Source organism: Geotrypetes seraphini, chromosome 1 (assembly GCF_902459505.1).
Source record: "Geotrypetes seraphini chromosome 1, aGeoSer1.1, whole genome shotgun sequence".
NCBI lineage: Eukaryota > Metazoa > Chordata > Amphibia > Gymnophiona > Dermophiidae > Geotrypetes > Geotrypetes seraphini.
The window spans coordinates 20,516,542-20,538,978 of NC_047084.1; the positions used below are offsets into that span (position 1 = coordinate 20,516,542).

Genomic DNA, 22,437 nt, shown 5'->3' on the forward strand with positions numbered 1-22,437 from the left:
TGCCGACACCAGCGCACATCTGGGTGTCTCGAGCCGGGGATACTAGGTTTTAGTGTGCCTCGGCTTGACAAAGTTTGCGAGACACTGGACTAGTGAGATAGTGCCCATCTACCAGCAGGTGGAGATAGAGAGCACTGATTTGCAGGTCCTCTTTTTAATGGAAAACCTCCTAGTTAATTAGTATCACTCTTGCCAAAGCATCAGTAATCATGAAACAGAAGAAAAAACTCCTTTCCCGTAATTGATGCAAAACACATGTAATAAGTGAACCCGAACTACCAACAGCCACAGGAAATAACGAAACACTCATGCCCCTCGAAGGCATCAACAGCAGATAGTACAGAGCAAGGGTAGGGCCCTGGATTCATCTGCTGCAGCTAAAGGAAAGAAAAGTATCAAGTAAGAACATAATTTTTCCTTCCTTAGCGCCAGCAGCAGATGAATCCAGAGACTAGTGGGATGTAGCAATGCAGTCCTTACTTAGGGTGGGAAGCACACACCGCCTCCACAACTAAAGCCCCAAACAATGATTCCGCTCATGTCGCCATATTCAACTGTAAAAGCCAAGTTTATATTTCTGAGAGCTCCTATAATTAGAGATTTCTTGTGAATTAAATGAGACAGGAACCAAAGAAGAAAAAATACCATATAGGATTATGAAAATTACAGTTGCACATTTAAATAGGATCATCCAGTAAACAGGAAGCCAGTGAAGGGATCTCAGTAAAGGTGTGGCATGATCATATTTATGTTTATAGTATATCAGTTTAGCCGCCGTATTCTGGATAAGTTGTCAATCTTTTTTTTATTTATCTCTGGAAAAGAAAGTGATATAATTGCAGGTAAACAACAAACATTTTCCTTGATTTACGCATGAAACAAAAGATATCCACAAAAGTGTGTATTCTAACTGAGGAATAAATTAGGACACCCCCACATATCCTCCCACTTAAAGTGTCTCAAATCACACACCGTTTATATATTCAAATTTGATTGGTTTGTTATGATACTGTTAACATATCAACATTAAGAAATTAAAATGATCACCTGCAATAATCGCCTTGCTTTGCAACTTCAGCCAATGAGAAAATGCAATCCACCACTGATAAGTGACCAATTGCTGTACACATGGAATGATACTGTTCACCAAACTGGCTAAAATGCATAAAAAAAGGGAAAAATGTATGAGAGAACAAATGGAAGCATTATGTACAGGAAAAACTCTGACTAGGAAACACAAGACAGTAATATACAGAGAAACATCTACAGCAAACTCCTACTTTACAGGAACATCCTTTGTTATATAATCAATAGCTTCAAATTCACCTAAACCAGTGTTTCTCAACTTCTTCAAGTCAAGTACCCCCTAAGTCTAACAAATATCAACTGAGTACCCCCGCCCAAGCTCCATCCCAGACCACCCCAAAGCTCCACCCCTGACCCTACCCCCATAATAATAGTACTAATTACAATGCAATTTCTTCCATTCATTTTTCATATACACACAATATAATCTTATTAATGCATAATGGTAGCCACAAAATTAAAAAAAACACAAAGCACACTGTACGCATTTATATTCTTTTTTTTCAAAGAGGTCAAGGCAGATGACTTTAAAATATGCAATGCCACCTCAGTAACAACCATAGAAAAATAGACAAATATAGTGCAAAATATAGACAGCAGATATAAATTCTCAAACTGACATATTTCGGTCACTAAATTGAAAATAAAATCATTTCTCCTATCTTTTGTTGTCTGATGATTTTATGAGTGGTTGCATTTCCTTCTGACTTTGCAACCAATATTTCTTTCTTTCTGCCTCCTGCATGTTTCCTCTCCTCCGAACCTCATTCTCTTCTCCAACCAACACCTCTCTCTGTCCCTCCATGAGTCCAACATTTCGTCCTCTCTCCTCCACCCCTATTGGCAACATGTCTCCCTCTCTCTCTCTCTCACTGACCATCTGTCTTTCTCTCATTCCCTCCCTTGCTGCAAAGGGAATGGGGAAAGAGAGAGAAATATCCAGGGTGCATCTCTCCCAAACCCTCTACTGCCACATCCAACATCTCTCCCTCTCTCATCCCCCGGATCATGTACAGCATTTTTTTCCACTGCCCACCAGTCCCATGCCCATTTCTCCTTCTATCACTCCTCTCCAGCACCATGCTACATCTCTCTCTTTGTCACTATGTCCAACATTCTCCCCCCCCTTGTATCCCCTTCAGTGTCACTCTGTTCTCTCTCCACCACCATATCCAACATTTCTCCCTCTCATCCTTCTCTTCCCCATGCATCTCTACCTCACTATTCTCTCTCTGCCCAATTTTCCTCTTTCTTCCTTTCCCCATATGCACCATCTCTTTCCCTCTCACACACTCATGCCCAACAATTCTCCCAGTAATGCTTCCTTCTTCCCTCCTTTCTGTGTCCTATGTTCATGTCCCCTCCCTTCCTTCTTTGTCCAGAGTTCATGCCCTCCTCCCTTCTTTCTGTGTCCCGAGTTCATGCCTCTCTCCCTGCCGTTGTCCCAAATTCACCCCCCCCCTTTCTCCCTTTGTCCCACAATCATGTCCCCTCCCTCCCTTCAGGGCTGCTCCTGCCTTGAGCCACACAGGAATACTTTGCGGCAGCAGCTCTTACACGCTGCATGTGGATGACCCACAAGCTTTCCCTCTGACGTCAGCTCTGATGTCAGAGAGAAGGCTTACGGGTCAGCCACATGCAGTGTGCAAAAGCCACTGCCTGCAATGCGTCCCTGTGTGGCTGAAGGCTGGAAGGAGCAGCCCTGAAGGAGGTAACTGGGATCTCCCGCTGACCTGGAAGGTTTCCCTCTGATGTCAGCTCTGACATTGAAGAGAAGCCTTTTTGGGTTGGCTTCGGCGGAGGTGAAAATGCAGGAAGGAGGGCATGGGATCCCCGTTGGCGGCAGCAATTAAGGAGGAAGGGGGGTGGGAGACCCGCGCAGTGCCACATACCATGTGTTGAGAAACTCTGACCTAAACAAGCAGTTTCCCAGTAATCTGCATTTAGACAGATAGATAGATAGATAAGGACCATGGGCAGTTAATTCTACCCTTCCTTTCTGCTTGTGAATGAAGATCTTTTTTCACTTTATATAGTAGATATCACAATCAGATCAAAATAATCACATTACTTTGCCTATTAAAATATAGTCTGTCCATCAGCTTTTCATGGTCATAAGCAGGATTTCTGATACTAGGTTTTAGAAATATAGGATTCAGTATTCAAAAGGTGTTTAACTGGACAGATTTTTAGCAGTACTACCTGGTTAAGTGCTACAAAACATATCTCCACTAACTGGCCATTCCCTAGCCAGGTAGGTCCACAGCAGCCAGTTAGCAGTGATATTTAGCCTGCTAACCAGCTAAGTGCAGAAAATTTATCACAACAAAATGGCTGTTTTAACTTTATGCGCCAATTCAACCAGGTACTAGGTCAGCATAGTTACTTCCTCAGGCCCCTTTTTGCCTTGCCTGCTTGGAATCACTCTGACCTACAGTCGTGTTGGCCTGTTCGGTTCCTAAGGAAGGGGCTATTGCCCTGAAACCCCACTGTTGAAAGAGGGCTGCACCTTAACTTTAGTTTTTGATTTTAAAAAAAGCTGGACTCTCCTTGCTACTATTTGACTACAGCACCTTTATTCAGCTAAGTAACTGGAGGGACGTGACTAATTTTTTCATTCTCTGTTCATGTCAGTGGGTTAGGCATTCGGGGCATTGTAGGACAGTGAACCTTTTGTCTTCCATTTTTATAAATATTTATTTATTGCACACTGTTTGCACTTGACTTGCACTTTAAAGTACACAGGAGCACCCAGATGATGGTGTGCGGCTGGCAGTGAGTGGTAATCTCTGTTCAGTGTTTGCTGGCTTTGCTATTCTAAGCAGCAGAGCTGCTCTTTGAGTCGCTCTTTAAAGCTTTTAAACTCACGCTGAGGGTGCTTCTTATCTTACAAATTTAGATTTGAGGTTTATATATTTTTGGTGGAGTCTAGGGAGTTAACTTTCCTGCAATGTCCTAGGGCACGCCCAACTTATATTTTGATGTTTATACATCAGACATGTAGAGCTCACATGCCAAAAGCCAAGGAAAATTATATACCGCTCCCAAGTAAATCTCCACTGAAGTCAATTCTCAAAACAATTACACTGGTAAAAGCTGAATACTAGCTTCCTTCAATTCAACCAAAAGTTTACATTTACAAGCAGAAATTTAGCTACATTGAGAGGCAATGTTCCCAGAGGCACATTTAAGTTGAGAGTACACACACAGTTTGCATTTTCATGGAGATATTTCAAGGAGACATTTTCAGCAAAATTCTACTCACAAAAAAAGCAGATGCAAGTGTCTGCACAGATTTTATATCAGTAACAAGTTTCAAAGTATCATTATATGTGTACTTTCACTTTGAGACCTGTGACGAAACCTGGTGGTATTCGTGGTCTTTGCCATCATGTGATCATTTTGAAAACTGCCTCAATCTAATATCAACTTTAGTCAGTAATCTGGTTAGTGTTTTACATGCTCTGTTCAAATTACCTCTCTCTAATGCCTCATTATTTTGACATATAAAAGTCATTTAAGTTTTGCTTTGAACAAAAATACTCTAAATTTTTGTTCCATCCTTCTATTATATTTAAGAAAGCATGGGACAGACATGTGGGATCTCCTAGGGAGAGTAGGAGATAGTGGATGCTGCAGAGGGGCATATTTGGCCTTTATTTGCCATCAAGTTTCGATGTTTCTATACAGAGATTCTATCTGTTTATCCCACATGTTTTTGAATTTTGTCACCATTTGGATTGTGCCCCAATATCCCCTCCTGTAGGGCATTCCAGGCATTACCACCCTGTGATAATCTGTCTCAATGTCACTTTTAAAAGGTAACGATATGTGACCTGCAATCTATTTGCCAACCTCCATTTCCACACGCATGCTAAAAAAATCAAAACAGTAGCAATGTAGACTATCTTCCTGACTCTTTGTTTTGCAGCATCACTCCCCACCCCCTGCTCAATTTGATAGGAACATCTTTTAACAATTTTTTTTTTGAAGTTTTAGAGTATACCACATCAAGATAATGCTTCATAGAAGAGATTACAAATGCACTTTATTTATTTTGCTGTTGTTCCAGAAACTCACTCTAGAAAACGCAGCCATTCAGTGTTGCTGTCAAGGACTAGCTGCTCCCGGAGTTGATTCAGATGTGTATAATTTTCAACAATAAAAGGCGAGTGAAAACGGCTGACAGCTTTTGTGCTGAGTGAAAGGGGGGGGGAAGAAATCACACAAAATAAGAAATCAAGGTTACTAAGCAATCAGTTTACAGTCACTATAGACAATTAGACTAGGTCTCTCTTATTCTCTAAGGCCAGGATGCACAAAGCTCCATCAACCCGGTAAAAAATATCAGGTTGGGAGCGATTTACTTTTACTGGGCTATGCTCAAACAAATAGAGTGCAAAATCATATAAGGGGAGGAGAAGGGCAGTTATTGCAGGCTGGTTTTTTTCTTTTTAGAGGGGTGCAGCTATTGTGTGCGTGTTGTGCGAGTGCACAACACACGAACAACAGCTACCAGCAGCTCCAGAGCTGCCTGAAAATTTCCCCCATAAAAGGGGGGTATTTCCTTTAGTGCATCACAAGGAGAACGCACTAGGATACTAATACGTTCCATGTAATGCATTTGCATAGCATTTTTGGTCACTGCTACCAGGAACTCTTTATGCATCAGAAAATGTGTTTCCATGCCAGTAAGACTGCATTAACAAGTCTTACTGGCACGGAAAGCTTTTGTACATCAGGGCTTGAGAGTTTTGAAATAAATGGATGGGCAAAAATGGAAAGCTCTATTATAGCAGAACTGCCAATGCTCTTAAATCCAATACTTTTATGATGAGGACTTGAGGCTCAATTCATACAAAGTCAGAACTCAGAGAAACTGCATCAGAAGGATACACTTCTCCCTCCGTATTCGCGGTTTCAGCAATCGCGGTTTCGATTATTCACGGTTTTTAGCTTGCTGGCTCCTCCCCCCCAAATTACATCAGCTTGCATAGAGAAATCGCTGATTCCAAGCGTTTACAGAGAAAATTGCCGATTCCCACCACTTTCTTCACTGTGTTTTGCCTCTCCTTCAGGAACAGGCCAGGTCTCCCACCATGTTATTCGTGGTTTCACCATATTCACGATGGTTTTTAATAGAAAACAGCAAATAACATGAAAAAGTTATTTGCGGGTTTTCTGTATTTGCGGTTCTCTTAATGCCCTATCACAGCGAATACGGAGGGAGAAGTGTATTCACTGAATGCAGGAGTGGTTCTCAATCTAGTCCTCAGAACACACTCAAACTCTGCTAAGAATCCAATAAACATATACAAAAGCAGACTTCTTCTGATCATGACATGGGTGACCATACAGATATTAGCCAGAAACTGGAAAAACTGGGATAGGCTAAACTATTCTTTTTGGTGGGAAAGCACAGTTACTTACCGTAACAGGTGTTATCCAGGGACAGCAGGCAGATATTCTTAACGTATGGGTGACGTCACCGACGGAGCCCCGGTACGGACCTTTTTAACTAGAAAGTTCTAGTTGGCCGCACCGCGCATGCGCGAGTGCCTTCCCGCCCGACGGAGGAGTGCGTGGTCTCCAGTTAAGATAAGCCAGCTAAGAAGCCAACCCGGGGAGGTGGGTGGGTCGTAAGAATATCTGCCTGCTGTCCCTGGATAACACCTGTTACGGTAAGTAACTGTGCTTTATCCCAGGACAAGCAGGCAGCATATTCTTAACGTATGGGTGACCTCTAAGCTAACAGAGAGGGAGGAGGGATGGTTGGCCATTAGGAAAATAAATTTTGTAACACAGATTGGCCGAAGTGTCCATCCCGTCTGGAGAAGGTATCCAGACAGTAGTGAGTAGTGAACGTGTGAACTGAAGACCAAGTGGCCGCCTTGCAGATTTCCTCAATAGGCGTGGAATGGAGGAAAGCCACAGAAGCAGCCATAGCTCTGACCCTGTGGGCCGTGACAGCTCCTTCCAGTGAGAGGCCGGCCCGAGCATAACAGAACGCAATACAGGCAGCAAGCCAATTGGACAGCGTTCGTTTAGAGACAGGACGACCCAGACGGTTGGGATCGAAGGTCAGAAAAAGCTGAGGAGATGAGCGGTGAGCCCTGGTACGGTCAAGGTAGTATGCAAGGGCACGTTTACAATCCAGTGTGTGTAACGCCTGTTCTCCAGGATGAGAATGGGGTTTCGGGAAGAAGACAGGCAATACAATGGATTGGTTGAGGTGAAAGGCCGAAACCACCTTGGGAAGGAATTTAGGATGGGTACGCAGAACCACCTTGTCATGGTGAAAAACAGTGAACGGTGGATCGGCGACCAGTGCATGCAGTTCACTGACCCTCCTGGCAGAGGTAATGGCAATGAGAAAAAGCACCTTCCATGTGAGAAGTTTGAGCGAAGTAGTAGCAAGAGGCTCAAAAGGAGGTTTCATGAGGGCTGATAAAACCACATTTAGGTCCCAGACGACAGGAGGAGGTTGGAGAGGTGGTTTGATATTGAAGAGGCCTCTCATGAACCGGGAAACCAGAGGATGAGCCGTGAGAGGTTTTCCGAGGATAGGCTCATGAAAAGCAGTGATGGCACTGAGGTGGACTCTGATTGAGGTAGACTTGAGGCCAGCATTGGACAGAGAGAGTAAATAGTCCAGTACGGTCTCCACCGCCAATGAGGTGGGATTGTGATGATGCAGGAGGCACCAAGAGGAAAACCGGGTCCACTTCTGATGGTAACATTGGAGCGTGGTGGGTTTCCTGGATGCATCCAAAATGCGACGGACAGGCTGGGATAGATTCTCTGGAGAGGTTAGCCCGAGAGAAACCAAGCTGTCAGGTGGAGGGAAGACAGATTGGGATGCAGTAGAGACTGATGCCGCTGCGTAAGTAGAGTAGGAAACACAGGAAGAGGAATGGGCTCCCTGGAGCTGAGCTGAAGCAGGAGGGAGAACCAGTGCTGTCGGGGCCACCGGGGAGCGATGAGAATCATGGTGGCCCTGTCCTTGCGGAGTTTGAACAAGGTCCGCAACATCAGAGGCAGTGGAGGAAAGGCATAGAGGAACCGATCCGTCCAGTCGAGCAGGAATGCATCCGGGGCCAGACGATGCGGAGAGAAGAGTCTGGAACAGAACTGGGGCAGTTGGTGGTTGTGAGGAGCTGCAAAGAGGTCCACCTGCGGAGTGCCCCAGCGAGCAAAGATGGAGTGGAGTGTGGGAGGGTCCAGGGTCCACTCGTGAGGTTGAAGGATGCGGCTGAGATGGTCGGCCAGGGAGTTCTGTTCGCCCTGGATATAGACAGCCTTGAGGGAAAGATTGTGGGCCGTGGCCCAGGTCCAGATACGGAGGGCCTCCTGACAAAGGAGACGAGATCCGGTGCCGCCTTGCTTGTTTATGTAGTACATGGCGACTTGGTTGTCCGTGCACAGGAGAAGAACCTGAGGGTAGAGAAGGTGCTGGAAGGCCTTGAGAGCATAAAACATGGCTCTGAGCTCCAGGAAATTGATGTGATGTTGACGCTCCTGAGGGGTCCAGAGTCCCTGGGTGCGGAGATCTCCTATGTGAGCCCCCCATGCATAGGGGGAGGCATCTGTGGTTATGATCATGGAATGAGGGGGCGGATGAAAGAGGAGGCCCCTGGAAAGATTTGAGGAGTTCAACCACCATTGAAGAGATTGCTGAAGAGACGATGTCACAGAGATGGGATGAGAAAGAAGATCCGTGGTCTGTGACCAACTATCTTCCTGACTCTTTGTTTTGCAGCATCACTCCCCACCCCCTGCTCAATTTGATAGGAACATCTTTTAACAATTTTTTTTTGAAGTTTTAGAGTATACCACATCAAGATAATGCTTCATAGAAGAGATTACAAATGCACTTTATTTATTTTGCTGTTGTTCCAGAAACTCACTCTAGAAAACGCCTTGCCTTGGTTGGCAAGGGTTCATTGAGGTATCCTGAGGTGGAGTCGCGCCAGAGGAGTCACATGGACTGTCGAGGCCATGTGTCCCAGAAGGACCATCATCTGGCGAGCAGGGATGGATGGATGGAGGAGCACCTGCCGACAGAGGTGAAGCAGGGTCCGGTGCCGGTCGGCAGGAAGGAACGCCCTCATCTGATTGGTATCGAGAACTGCTCCGATGAACTGAAGGCGCTGCGTGGGAAGCAGATGCGACTTGGGATAATTGATCTCGAACCCCAAGAGGTGGAGGAAAGAGATGGTTTGGTGAGTGGCTTGCAGCACAAGTGGAGAAGTAGTTACTTTCACCAACCAATCGTCCAAGTAGGGGAACACTTGTAGGTTGTGGGACCTGAGAAAGGCCGCTACCACAATCAGGCACTTGGTGAACACCCTGGGTGATGATGCGAGACCAAAGGGCAGCACCTTGTACTGATAGTGGTGATTCTGTATCTGGAATCGGAGGTAGCGACGTGAAGCCTGATGGATTGGAATGTGAGTGTAGGCCTCCTTGAGGTCCAGGGAACATAGCCAGTCATGTTGAGATAGAAGAGGATAAAGCGTGGCAAGGGAGAGCATTCTGAACTTCTCCTTGACCAGACACTTGTTGAGGTTCCTGAGGTCGAGGATAGGACGAAGATCTCCTGTTTTCTTGGGTACCAGGAAGTAGCGGGAGTAGAATCCCTGACCTCTTTGGTCTGGCGGAACTTCTTCGATGGCATTGAGGAGGAGAAGGGATTGGACCTCCCTGAGGAGGAGTGGAGTTTGGGAGGAGTGAGAAGCAGACTCTACGGGAGGATGGTCTAAGGGAAGAGTCTGGAACCTTAGTGAGTATCCGTGACGGATGATGTTGAGAACCCACAGGTCTGATGTGATGGCCTCCCAGCGTTGGAGGAAGATGGAGAGGCGGCCTCCGATAGGTTGAGGAAGAGGCATCGAAGGTGGGAGACTGGCTATGCCCTGGAGACAGGAGTCAAAAGGGCTGAGGAGGTTTAGTCTGAGGGAGAGGCTTGGTCGCCTGGTGGGACTGAGAGCGAGCCTGAGTGTGCTGCTGTTGGCGAGGACGGCGAGATTGCTGCTGAGGAGGATTAAGCGGTCTGGCAGAGAACCGACGTTGATAAGAGGACTGAGGCCTGTATGGTCGCGCAGGTGGAGTCTTCTTTTTAGGCTTAATGAGGGTGTCCCATCTGGTCTCATGAGCCGAAAGCTTTTGTGTTGTGGAATCTAGAGACTCCCCAAAAAGTTCATCACCAAGGCAGGGCGCGTTGGCGAGGCGATCTTGGTGGTTCACATCAAGATCAGACACCCTCAGCCAGGCTAGGCGTCGCATGGCTACAGCCAGTGCGGAGGCTCGGGAAGTGAGCTCGAAGGAATCATAAATCGAGCGCACCATGAATTTTCTGAGCTGAAGGAGGTTGGAAATCTGTTGTTGGAAGAGTAGGACCTTACGCTCAGGTACATATTTTTGCAGAGCAGAAAGTTGTTGGACCAGGTGTTTCATATAAAATGAAAAATGAAAGGTGTAGTTGTTAGCCCTGTTAGCCAGCATGACATTCTGGTACAGGCGCTTTCCAAATTTGTCCATTGTCTTCCCCTCTCTGCCAGGAGGGGTGGAGGCATAAACACTGGAACCCTGAGATTTTTTGAGAGTGGACTCTACGAGGAGGCTCTCATGGGGCAATTGGGGTTTATCAAAGCCCGGAATAGGGATGACCCGGTATAAACTGTCTAGTTTCCTGGGGGCACCTGGAACAGTAAGGGGGTATTCCAAATTTTTATAAAACGTTTCCCGTAGGATATCATGTACGGGCAGTTTGAGAAATTCCTTGGGAGGTTGGTCGAAGTCCAAGGCATCTAAAAAGGCCTGGGACTTCTTAGAGTCGGACTCAAGTGGTATCGAGAGAGCCGCAGACATCTCCCGAAGGAATTTCGTGAAGGAGGATTGCTCAGGCTTGGAAGTGGTTTCAGCCATGGAGGGTTCCTCATCTGTAGAAGAGGCATCCTCCTCGGTACCGAGTGGGGATTGCTCCCATAAGTCTGGGTCCCTGATGGCAGGCTCAGTATGGCGGGTTTTAGAAAGGGACTTGCCAGAGCGCATGGATACGGTGCCGGGAGATGAAGACCAGCGTCGATCCCTGTCCCGGGAGGAATGGTGCCGATCCCGGTCCCGGGAAGACCGGAGGCGATCCCGGGCCCGGGAGGGGTCCTCTGCAGAGCAAGTCTGAAGTTCAGGCTGGGCAGATAAGACCGGCATGGAGGTGTTCATCGGTACCGAGGGGGTGGACACCGGTGGAATGGTGCGAGGCTCGGGCCGGTCTGGTACCGGAAGGAGCGGTGCCAGTAGGGTCAGAAGGAGCTGTTGGAGTTGCTGCTGCAGCTGCTCCTGTAGTTTGTCCTGGAGGATGGCCGAGATGCGGTCCTCCAATGGGGGCACCGGTACCGTTTTAGTTTTCTTCGGTACCATAGGTGCTGCTCGACGCTCCGGCGATGAGGAGGCCGATGACGAGGCACCCACCGAGATCGGAGCGGAGCGTTTACGGGATCGGCGGGACGCCGGAAGGACCGGGGTCACCGCTGTAACTGGAGGGCGCTCTAGGGAAGTGGAAGGCTTCTTAGCCGGCTTACCTGGCGCTATCGACCCCGAAGGAGGATCAGGCGGTGTCGATGTGGTCGGTGCCGATTTAGGCGGTGCCGTCGACGTCGGGGCCTGATCCATGGCAGAACCGGTGCCGAACAGGATATTTTGCTGGATTTGCCGGTTCTTAAGAGTGCGTTTCTTAAGAGTAGCACAGCGGGTGCAGGTGTCAGCCCGATGCTCTGGACCCAAACACTGAAGGCACCAATTGTGTGGGTCAGTTAGAGAGATCGGGCGTGCACACCGCTGGCACTTCTTGAAGCCTGGTTGAGGGGGCATGAAGGGAAACACGGCCCCCGCGAAATCAAACCCGGAGGCTTGTATGATTACAACAGGCCCCGCCGGGGCCGGTTGGAAAAAACAAAATGAAAAAACACAAGGTTTTTTTTTTTTTTTTTTTTTAGAGAAATTAAAGTCGAAAGACAAAAAAAAAAAAACAGAATAAAAAGGGATCAAAAATCGCGAGCGGGAAGGCAAAAAGAGAGTTTTCAACGGCCGTTGAAAGCACATGCGTCTTCTTCGCTCCGCGGAAACGAAGAAACTGGAGACCACGCACTCCTCCGTCGGGCGGGAAGGCACTCGCGCATGCGCGGTGCGGCCAACTAGAACTTTCTAGTTAAAAAGGTCCGTACCGGGGCTCCGTCGGTGACGTCACCCATACGTTAAGAATATGCTGCCTGCTTGTCCTGGGATAAACACTGTTTGTATTACAGATACAAAAGAATGTATGCAGAACAAATGGGAAATAATATAAATTTTTAAAAAACATGGGGTCCATTAGAGATATTTGTTAACTTAGGGCTTCTTTTACTAGCTAGCATTTTTAGCGCATGCAGATTAGCGCGCGCTAAACCCCACGCTATGCGGCTAGAACTAACGCCAGCTCAAAGCCCTAACGCAGCTTAGTAAAAGGAGCCCTTAAAAACTTACTAATTGACGAACCTTTAATTCCTTGATGATCTTTATACACATCCAGGGAGGGCGGGAGTAAAGTATTTTATTTATTATCTGTTTGAAGATAAGTGCTGTTTATATGTTTTTCTTCTGATTGTATACTTTGTTTGCGCTTTGTATAAGTTTTGAAAATGAATAAAGATTTACAGCAAAAAAAAAAAGAGAACATACTCAAACAGATTAACGAGGGCTTGTGGTGCAAATCAGCGGGTTGCTTGCCTACTGTACTAATGACTTGAGTTTAAATTCCACACTAGGATTTCTGTTAGGAAGCCAGTCTCTGGCCAATTCAGACATCTGTCCACTTTTGGTCAGTAAATGAATACTTGGCTTTAGCCAGGGGTATAGATGATTAGGGAAGGGAATGGCAAACTAAGACAGCCCCACAAATGACTCAGTACCTGAAAAAGGTAAAAGTAATTCCTTGTATGAAAAAGACATTTGCACATACAGCCTTCTTTCATGCATATTGATTGTCCTAAAACCCTGATTAGCTAGATGGTGGCCCAAGAGCACGTGAGAACCACTGAACTACAATGAATAAAAATACTCATGATCTTCCTTTAGAAGGCATGCCTCAAAGCCCTGTATATCTTGGGAAATCTGACTAAACTCTTACACACTCCAAATCATGTTAACACATTACAAACTTCATTACACATATGCATAACCATTTTTTTAAATGATCTGCAGAATCACTTTCCCAATATCATCAACATCTAGAACTAGCTTAGGAGAAGTCACCTGAGCATGTTCCTGCCATGTTAGTTCAAAGCAAAGGGGAAAAGCCAACAACTACAGCCTATGGGGTCCTTTAATCAAGCCGCGCTAGCGGGGTTAGCCCGTCAGTCATTTCATCACGCGCTAACGCTCGCGGCCGGCTAAAAAACTAACGCCTGCTCAATGCAGGCGTTAGAGGCTAGCGCAGCAGGTGGTTTAACACACGTTAAACCCCTACTGCAGCTTGATAAAAGGACCCCTATGTTTCAACTATCACACTGTATCACTTAAATATATTTAAAACCATGGACATATTTCAACCACATAGGATTTAAAGGGAAAGAAAAACATTTTCTGTCTGATTAAAATACAATTGCTGTAGTTAGAAGAAAGTTAAGAAGAATACCATTTAGTAATATGCAGAAATCCAAAAGATGGCAATAAAATGTTTCCTCACATTTGCACATGTAGCCCTTTTCATGTGTCCTCACTGCAAAAGGAGGCTTTTTGCTGCTTGGGGTATAGCTACATTCTCCCAATGTGTGTCACACTGCACTTGTATGATATTATAAATTCCATTGGCTGCTTAGATGCCCAAGTTCCAAATCTCTTTTAGACCCTGCGATGTTACGTTAAGTTATCCTGCTATGCTATGTTAAGCCGAAAGTCATAACACTGGATTAGAACTGAACATAAAAAAGATGAAGATCATTAACACGGAAAATGATAAAGATTTTGAGCTTGAAGGCGACAGATCCTGGGCTCTTTTGTAAATAAAGAAGCAACTAGAAAGGAAGAAATATTCCACAGAATAGCACTGGGTCACTTTTCAATGAAGGCTCTCAACAAAGTATTCAAAAGCAAGGAAATAACACTCCAAACAAAGATCCAACTTGTCCACACACTCATTTTCTCAGTGGTAAATTACGGATGTGAAAGCTAGACACTACAGAAACAAGACAAAAAGAAGACTAACTCACTTGAGCTTTGGTGCTAGAGAAGGATTTTATATGTGCCATGGACCACCAGAAGAACTAACAAATCGATTCTGGAAGAGATCAAACCAGCTAGGTTACTAGAAGATCAAATGACAAAGTTATGACTGTCTTATTTTGGTCACACCATCAGAAGAGAAGATCACTGGAGAAGGACATCATGTTTGGGAAGATCAAAAGAATCAGGCAAAGAGGGTGATCTGCAAACAGATGGCTGGACATGTTGAAAACAACCATAGGGTTGACTCTGGAGGACCTTACTGGATTATCACAAAACTGATTTCTTTTAAGGTTTGATTATTAGCAAAACAAACATTATGTTCTTTCCATGGAAGGACTGCTGTAGACTTTCTTCTCCCATTACTATTAAAGGCATCCTCCTGCAGATGACTCAAAATATTAGGATTCTCGGAATAATATTTGATAACAAACTATCTTACCATGATCATATAAGCCAAGTGGTCAAATCAACTTTCTATAGACTTCGTCAAATTCGCTCTGTGGCCAAATTCTTATGTGCAAAGTCCTTGAATATTCTAATTCATTCTTTAGTAATTTCTAAAATCGACTATTGTAACGCCTCGTTTAAAGGTCTGCCGCAAAAGGAAATTAGACGTCTTCAAATTATTCAGAACGCCTCTATTAAAATTATCTATAAAGCCAAAAAATTTGATCATGTGTCTCCATTACTTATAAAAGCACATTGGCTCCCGGTTGCTCATCGTATATTATATAAACTATGTCTGCTTACCTTTAAATCTTTATTATTTAAAACCCCTGCTTTTATTTTTAGAGTTTTAATTCCTTATTGTACCTCTAGATTTTTGAGATCACATGACCAACACTTATTGGTCATTCCCCTCGTTGAAAATTATTAACACGAGGCGTCACACTATTTTTTCAGTCACGGCTCCTCAGTCCTGGAATGCCCTTCCACTATATATAAGATAGGAAAAGAATTTGGACAAATTTAAGAGCAAACTTAAGAGTTTTCTCTTTAAAGATGCATTTAATGAGTAAACGAAATGCTATTGACTCTCTTTACCCATATATTTCATTATAATCTACATTTGTTTCCCCTCCTCTTGTTTTTTACCTTAAATGTATTGCCTTTAAACACCGATTGTAATTTCTTAATAATTTTCCCTCTTGTTTTGACATTGTTTGTATAAGTTATTATATTTAACAGACTTAAATTTTGTCTAGGAATGTTTGTATTTGTCAATTTAACTTGTCTAGATTCATGTTTGTGAGATTTGTTTCCCATATTTTGTATTTTATCTAGTGTACATCGCCTAGAATTTGGAATAGGCGATTAATCAAATTTTATAATAAACTTGAAACTTTGTAATTCATCAAGTTGGACTCAAACACAAGTCGATGGTACATAACAACGTTATGCTACACTGATTCTTGCATTCTGCCTAGTCCATGATGGATAACATAAAAAGAAACTGGACCAATTAATCTGGGAATTACAATCCAAAAGAAAGATAATGTATCAGAAACTTGTTGATCAAGGAGCAGATGAACCAATATACTGAAACAAAAATGTTTTCAAATTTTTCCTGAATCTAAGATAATGAGTACATGATGTTAAGCAAAATGGCAATTCATTCCATAATTTAACTAACTGATATTTTATAGAAAGGGAAAGTTGTCTAACCAATTTAAGGCCCTTAAAAATTGGAAATTTTAGTTGTAAAAGATTATGAGTTTGATATTTTGTATTGGGTCCTTGAAACAGTATAGCAAGATCCGACATACAGGCAGGTGCATCACCTGCTAGAAGTTTGAAGACAGCAATGCCCAACAAACTGAATCCTAGCAGCCATGAGCAACCAATGAAATCTGGAGAAAAACAACTGAAGTGAATCAAATTTCTTTATAGCAAAGATTAATCTAATTACAGAATTCTGTACCAATTGTAAACGATTTATACAAGATTTCAAACAGATGGCTAAAATGAGATTATACTAATCTAATCTTGAAAGGATAGGAGATTGCACCATTATTACATTACATTCGTGATTTTTATTCCGCCATTACCTTGCGGTTCAAGGCGGATTACAGAAGAGGATTTCTGGACATGTTTCTGGAGGTGTTACAGAGTAGAGTGGGTTGCTTCAGAGGATTGAAATGTTTCATACGGTAGTTTTCATGGATTTTTTGAATAGCAGGGTTTTATTATCTGAAAAGCCTTCAATTGGAAGTATTTTCTTATACTGTAGTTCTTAATTTTTTTAATAAAAAGAAAGCATGTTTGATAGCAGATTGAACATGACAGTGCACTGTTAGTAAATTATCAACTTCAACCCTCAAGATTTTAGAATAGAGATCTAAAGAAAAATGATCCCCATCTAAAATTATTATATCAGTGTATCTTGTGTCTTTTTCAGAGTCAAGTCATAAAAATTTTGTTTTATTCTTATTGAGTTTAAGGTGATGAATAGAAACCCACATATCTATTGTACTGACACAGATTCTGATCATAGACAGTGTTTCAGATCAAATCCGGGAAACGGGTAATATGACAGTAATGTTCCCCTGCAGGTTTATATAATCAGCTTGTATAGTTTAGTATACGCACTATGAATTTTACAATTTCATGCATGATTTTGTCCTCTAGATTATTTATAAACACTCTGGATTGGGGCAGTGTTTACTACCAGTCCTTGGGAGGGAGCACTCTGCTATGTACCTCCCTCCAGTTCTAGAACTTGCCAATGACTGTACAAATGGTCTCCATCCAGAATCAGGGCATTTCTGTGCTGCATTGACCGACTTCAGATCCAGGACTGGCCTCCAGTCATCTGAGTCTTTCCTGGGTACAATAAAGTATAAAGAGTATCTGTTCATGAAAAGCTAGCTAAAATAAAGGTAGATAAAGTGATGGGGCCGGATGGTGTACATCTGAGGATGCTGAAGGAACTTAGGGAAGTTCTGGTAACTCTGTTGACTAACCTTTTCAATGAGTCTCTAGAGCTGGGAGTGGTACCGGAGGACTGGAGAAGGGCGGATGTGGTCCCTCTCCACAAAAGTGGGGAATTACAGGCTGGTAAGTCTGACTTCTGTGGTAAGCAAATTAATGGAAACACTTTTAAAACAGAGAATGGTCAAGTTTCTGGAATCCTGTGGATTACAGGAATGGAGACAACATGGGTTCACTAGAGGTAGGTCTTGGACAAATCTGATCAATTTCTTTGACTGGGTGACCAGAGAATTGGATAGAGGATGTGTGCTAGATGTGGTGTATTTAGATTTTAGCAAAGCCTTTGACAGTGTTCTACACAGACGTCTAATAAATAAACTTGGGTCCCAAAGTGACGGGCTGGGTCAGGAACTGGTTGAGTGGAAGGCGACAGAGGGTAGTGATCAATGGAGATCACTCTGAGGAAAGGGATGTTACCAGTGGTGTGCTTCAAGTTTCTGTTCTTGGGCCTGTTCTTTTTAACATTTTATAAATAATATTGTTGAAGGGTTGTCGGGTAAGATTTGCCTCTTTGCGGATGATATGAAAATCTGCAAAAGAGTAGACACACCAGATGGTGTGAATAACATGAAGAGAGACCTGGCGAAGCTTGAAGAATGGTCTGAAATTTGGCAGCTAAAATTTAATGCTAAGAAATGCAAGGTCATGCATTTGGGCTGCAAAAAACAGAGGAATGGGGACCTCTAGGCACTGAAGCCTCCCAAAATGGATGAAAAATACCTGAAAATAAAAACCGAACACAACACATTAGAATACACCTTCTCAGTTTGCTGCAGAAGGAAAAACTGAAGAGGAGTCTATACTCCACTGGTTGACATCCTTCTGCAACAGTTTGCGACCAGAGGATATTCACCTAGAATACAGACTCTTATGTTTATGTAACATAATTCTAATTATCGCAGACATACTGCAGCTTCAGTCATACACATTTTTTATCTACAGTAAGAAGCAAAGCACTGTTCAGAATTTATTTTGCTCACAGCAACAATAGCCTCCTGAAGAATATACAGAAGGACTGTAATTATTAAATTAAACAAGGCAAGCATATACATGTAGAAGAAAGGACATTTTCATAGTAACATAAAAACAGACAGCAGGTAAAGACCACCATGGCTCATCTAGTTTGCTCATGTAAGGTGGCTAGAATCATACCTATTGCTCCTTGCAAAATGCACAGGTTACCACCATAAACAAAGTCATAGAGGAGGTAACTGCAGATTGCACCTTTCTATCTCTTTTTTGAAGTGTAAAAGTATTTTGAAGTGTGAAAGTTTTTGTTTGTTTTTTTTTTTGCTTTGATGCCCCCTTCATGCTTCAAAGGATCCACTATATGTTGGTCCCATAATTTATGAATTGGACCACCATTTTTTGTCCCTACCATTTACCCAGGCATTATCACCTTTTTTCTTATGATGCTTTTAATTTTACTTTCATGCAGCTTCATTTCATGTCCTCTAGTTTCCCTGTCCTTGATAGAAATTTGTTTGTTCAAACTATGTTATCTTTAATTTGTCAGGCCTAATGCCTTGGCTTCAAACTGCCATATCTCTGTCTCTGAATGAATATAAGAACCATCTTAATAAGATGGCAGGTGGTTACTATGGGTCTTGATTTCATAAGAGATGCCTAGCTGCAAAGTCCAAAAAGGCAACACATGCACATCTCTGCCTTTATAAGGTAGGTATAAATCTATATGTGCCCTCATCACAATTTTACTTCTGCTCAGACTATGTCCCAGGGAAAGTCTACGTTCAGACTGCATAAAAATAGGATTGCCATTCCATACACATGTGCAGCTCTGCAAAAGCTATTTCCATATGTAAAACCGGCTTCACATATAGAAGTTTTATAATATTACTTCCCCCAATGTATACAAATCTTAGAAGACAAACCAACCCAGTCCACCAATATTTTCAGAGATACCATTTCAGCATAGAAAACAAAATATGAAATGTTGCTGTATCAATGATTACATTTGTTAAATAATCAAGATTAAGGGGAAGCTTACCATACCTACTAACCTTCACCCAATCTGCTGGCACAAAGGAGGTCAATGAATTCTTGAGTTCAATCAAAAACTAGAACACAATTAAGAAAAAAAAACTGTAAGGCAAAGGCCACAAATAAAATTAATTTCTTGCATACGTAGACCACATAAGCTTTTATTCTTAGAGCTCATGAAGAGTGTTGTCTATTACTAGTACATTTTATCGGCCACAGGGTCAATGACATTAACGTGCGCTATTAGTAAATTATCCCCTTCAGGCAGGTAATTTACTAACTCTTGAGTATACATAAAAAAATATGTCCACACTTTTACCTAAGCGGGCTTTGGCAAAGTTTTAAAACCAAAGTATCCATACACTTCCAATCTAAAAATTAATCAGGAAATTTATACGCCAACATATAAAACTGTTCTTTAGCATGAAAAGACCTTTTTGTGTTAAATTATGCATATATAGCTGAACTAATGTTAGTATGCATATTAGGGTGGTCCAAAAAAGACAGATTCATGAGACATGACCTCCATAAGTCTATTTTTGTTCTATGTCTGGCCACTGTTAATTGTACTAAATTATAAGCCTTTTGGTGAATATTTAGAGGTCACTCAACGATTTTTAATTTAATACATAAAATGCAAGTGCAGAATTTATATTCATTTTCCATCTAAACCTGAATTATGAGCAAATGCACATAGTAATATAAGAATAGCCTTACTGGGTCAGACCAATGGTCCATCTAGCCCAGTATCCTGTCTTCAAGGTGGCCAATCCAAGTCTCAAGTACCTGGCAAGACCCCAAATAGTAGCACAATTCCATGCTACGAATCCGGGTTAAACAGTGGCTTTTCCCATGTTTGTCTAAATAGCAGACTATGAACTTTTCTACCAGGAACGTGTCCAAATTATTTTTTTAAACCAGCTACGTTAACTGCTCTTACCACATTCTCTTTGAGTGAAAAAAAATTTCCTCCTATTGGTTTTAAAAGTATTTCCCTGTAACTTCATTGAGTGTCCCCTAGTCTTTGTAATTTTTGACAGAGTGAAAAAGCGATCCACTTGTACCCGTTCTACTCTACTCAGGATTTTGTAGAATTCAATCATATCTCCCCTCAGCCGTTTCTTTTCCAAGATGAAGAGCCCTAACGGTTTTAGTCTTTCCTCATACGAGAGGAGTTTTTTTCTAGCGTCACTTGAGATAAAGAGACCAGAATTGAACACAATACTCCAGATGAGGTCGCACCATGGAGCGATACAGGGGCATTATAACATTCTTAGTTTTGTTAACCATCTCTTTTTAAATAATTCCTAGAATCTTGCTTGCTTTTTTGGCTGCCGCTGCACATTGGGCGGAAGGTTTCATCATATTGTCTACGATGATACCAACTTTGCATCACTTTGCATTTGTTCACTTTAAATTTCATCTGCCATTTGGATGCCCAGTCTTCCAATTTCCTAAGGTCCGCCTGCAATTTTTCATAATCTGCATCCGTTTTAACAACTTTGAACAGTTTAGTCTCATCTGCAAATTTAATCACCTCACTCGTCGTTCCAATTTCCAGATCATTTATAAATACGTTAAATAGCATTGGTCCCAGTGCAGACCCCTGCGGCACTCCACTGTTTACTCTCCTCCATTGAGAAAAATGACCATTTAACCCTTCCCTCTGTTTTCTATCCGATAACCAATTCCTAATCCACAACTGAACTTTGCCACCTATCCCATGACACTTTAATTTTCTCAGGAGCCTCTCATGAGGAACTTTATCAAAAGCTTTCTGAAAATCTATACACTATATCAACCGGCCCACCATTATCCACATGTTTATTCACACCTTCAAAGAAGTCAAGATCAGAGTTTCTCAACATGTGGTACGAATACCCTTAGGAGTATGCGAGCCGCTTGTTAGAAGTATGCAGCACTATGCGGGTATCCCACCCCCCTTTCTCCTCAATGGTCATGCCCTCCTTCCTGCCCACCCTCCTACGCCGAAGCCACCGCCTCCCCTGGAGATCACATGCCCTCCTTCTTGCCCACCCCCTCCGCCAAAGCTGCTGCCAAGAATTCCATGCCCACCTTCCTACAGTGTCGGGTCTTTAATCTGAAATAAAGAATCATTGTCTCAGCTCTGTAGGCAGTTACACTCTTTTGTTGGGTGTCATTGCATTGTGTTGTGTATTTGGAACTCCCTTTTTTGTGTGTTGTATAATATACTTGGGCTCATACTCATTTAGTTCTATTCACTGTTTCCTTTTTTTAGCCAGTTTCTAATCCCATAACTTGATAATTTCCTGAGGGTTTTTCAAGAAAGATTACGGTATGTCAAACAGTTATCTTTATCCATATTTTTTTATACCTTCAAAATAATCTAATAATTAGTAAGGCATGACTTGGCTTGACTAAATCCATACTGACTCATTGTCATCAAGCTGTTTCTATTTATATGGTCAGTAATTTTTTTTTGTCGATCATCATCTATCATTCTGCTGTGCATCGACATCAGGCTCACAGGTCTATGATATCCTGAATCAAACAGAAGTCATTTAAAATAAAATTGGCATTACAATTATTTTTTTTAATGATATGCTACAGATTACTAAAAACAGGTTGGTTTCATGTTCAAGCTTTTTCAAAAATTTGATGCTGGTGATTTGTTACATCTTTTAGAATTACAGTCATTTGTTTTAGTTACTCTGTCAGAGAAAGTTTCTGTTGTGGGTAAAGTCCAAGGTAAAAAATTCATTTAATTTTTTTACTATAACCATGCTTTTACCTCCTGACCATCTAGCATTCTAGCTCGCTCCGTCACAAGACTTTTGCTCTGAATGTACATGTAAGTATTTAGAATATTATTTCTTGATTGTATGACTAGCTTCTTTTCAAAGTCTCTCTTACCTTACCTTATTTAGTTTATATCTAACTTGCCAGTGCTTGTACCTATTAAGATATGTTTTTCATCTCATTATTAAACCATACTGGCAGTCATTTAAACCCTTACTCCCTCTTTTATTAAACTGCACTAGCAGTTTGTAGCGCAGAGAGCCGCTCTGAATGTCCCGCGCTGCTCCCGACGCTCATAGGAACTCTATTAGCATCGGG

The 22,437-nt window shown here is 42.7% G+C and overlaps 1 protein-coding gene across 10 annotated transcripts in view; it reads right to left on the minus strand.

Annotated features, from left to right (window-relative positions):
* The window catches only part of MSH3 (mutS homolog 3), a 451,221-nt gene that overhangs the window by 170,969 nt on the left and 257,815 nt on the right, over nucleotides 1-22,437 (minus strand). For all 10 annotated transcript variants that reach the window (XM_033925565.1, XM_033925391.1, XM_033925302.1 and 7 more), the window contains exons 16-18: nucleotides 19,351-19,415; nucleotides 5,167-5,283; nucleotides 1,048-1,155 (exon numbers count right to left, since the gene is read on the minus strand). In XM_033925565.1, coding sequence (XP_033781456.1) covers nucleotides 1,048-1,155; nucleotides 5,167-5,283; nucleotides 19,351-19,415 — 290 coding nt within the window. The remainder of the gene's footprint in view (nucleotides 1-1,047; nucleotides 1,156-5,166; nucleotides 5,284-19,350; nucleotides 19,416-22,437) is intronic.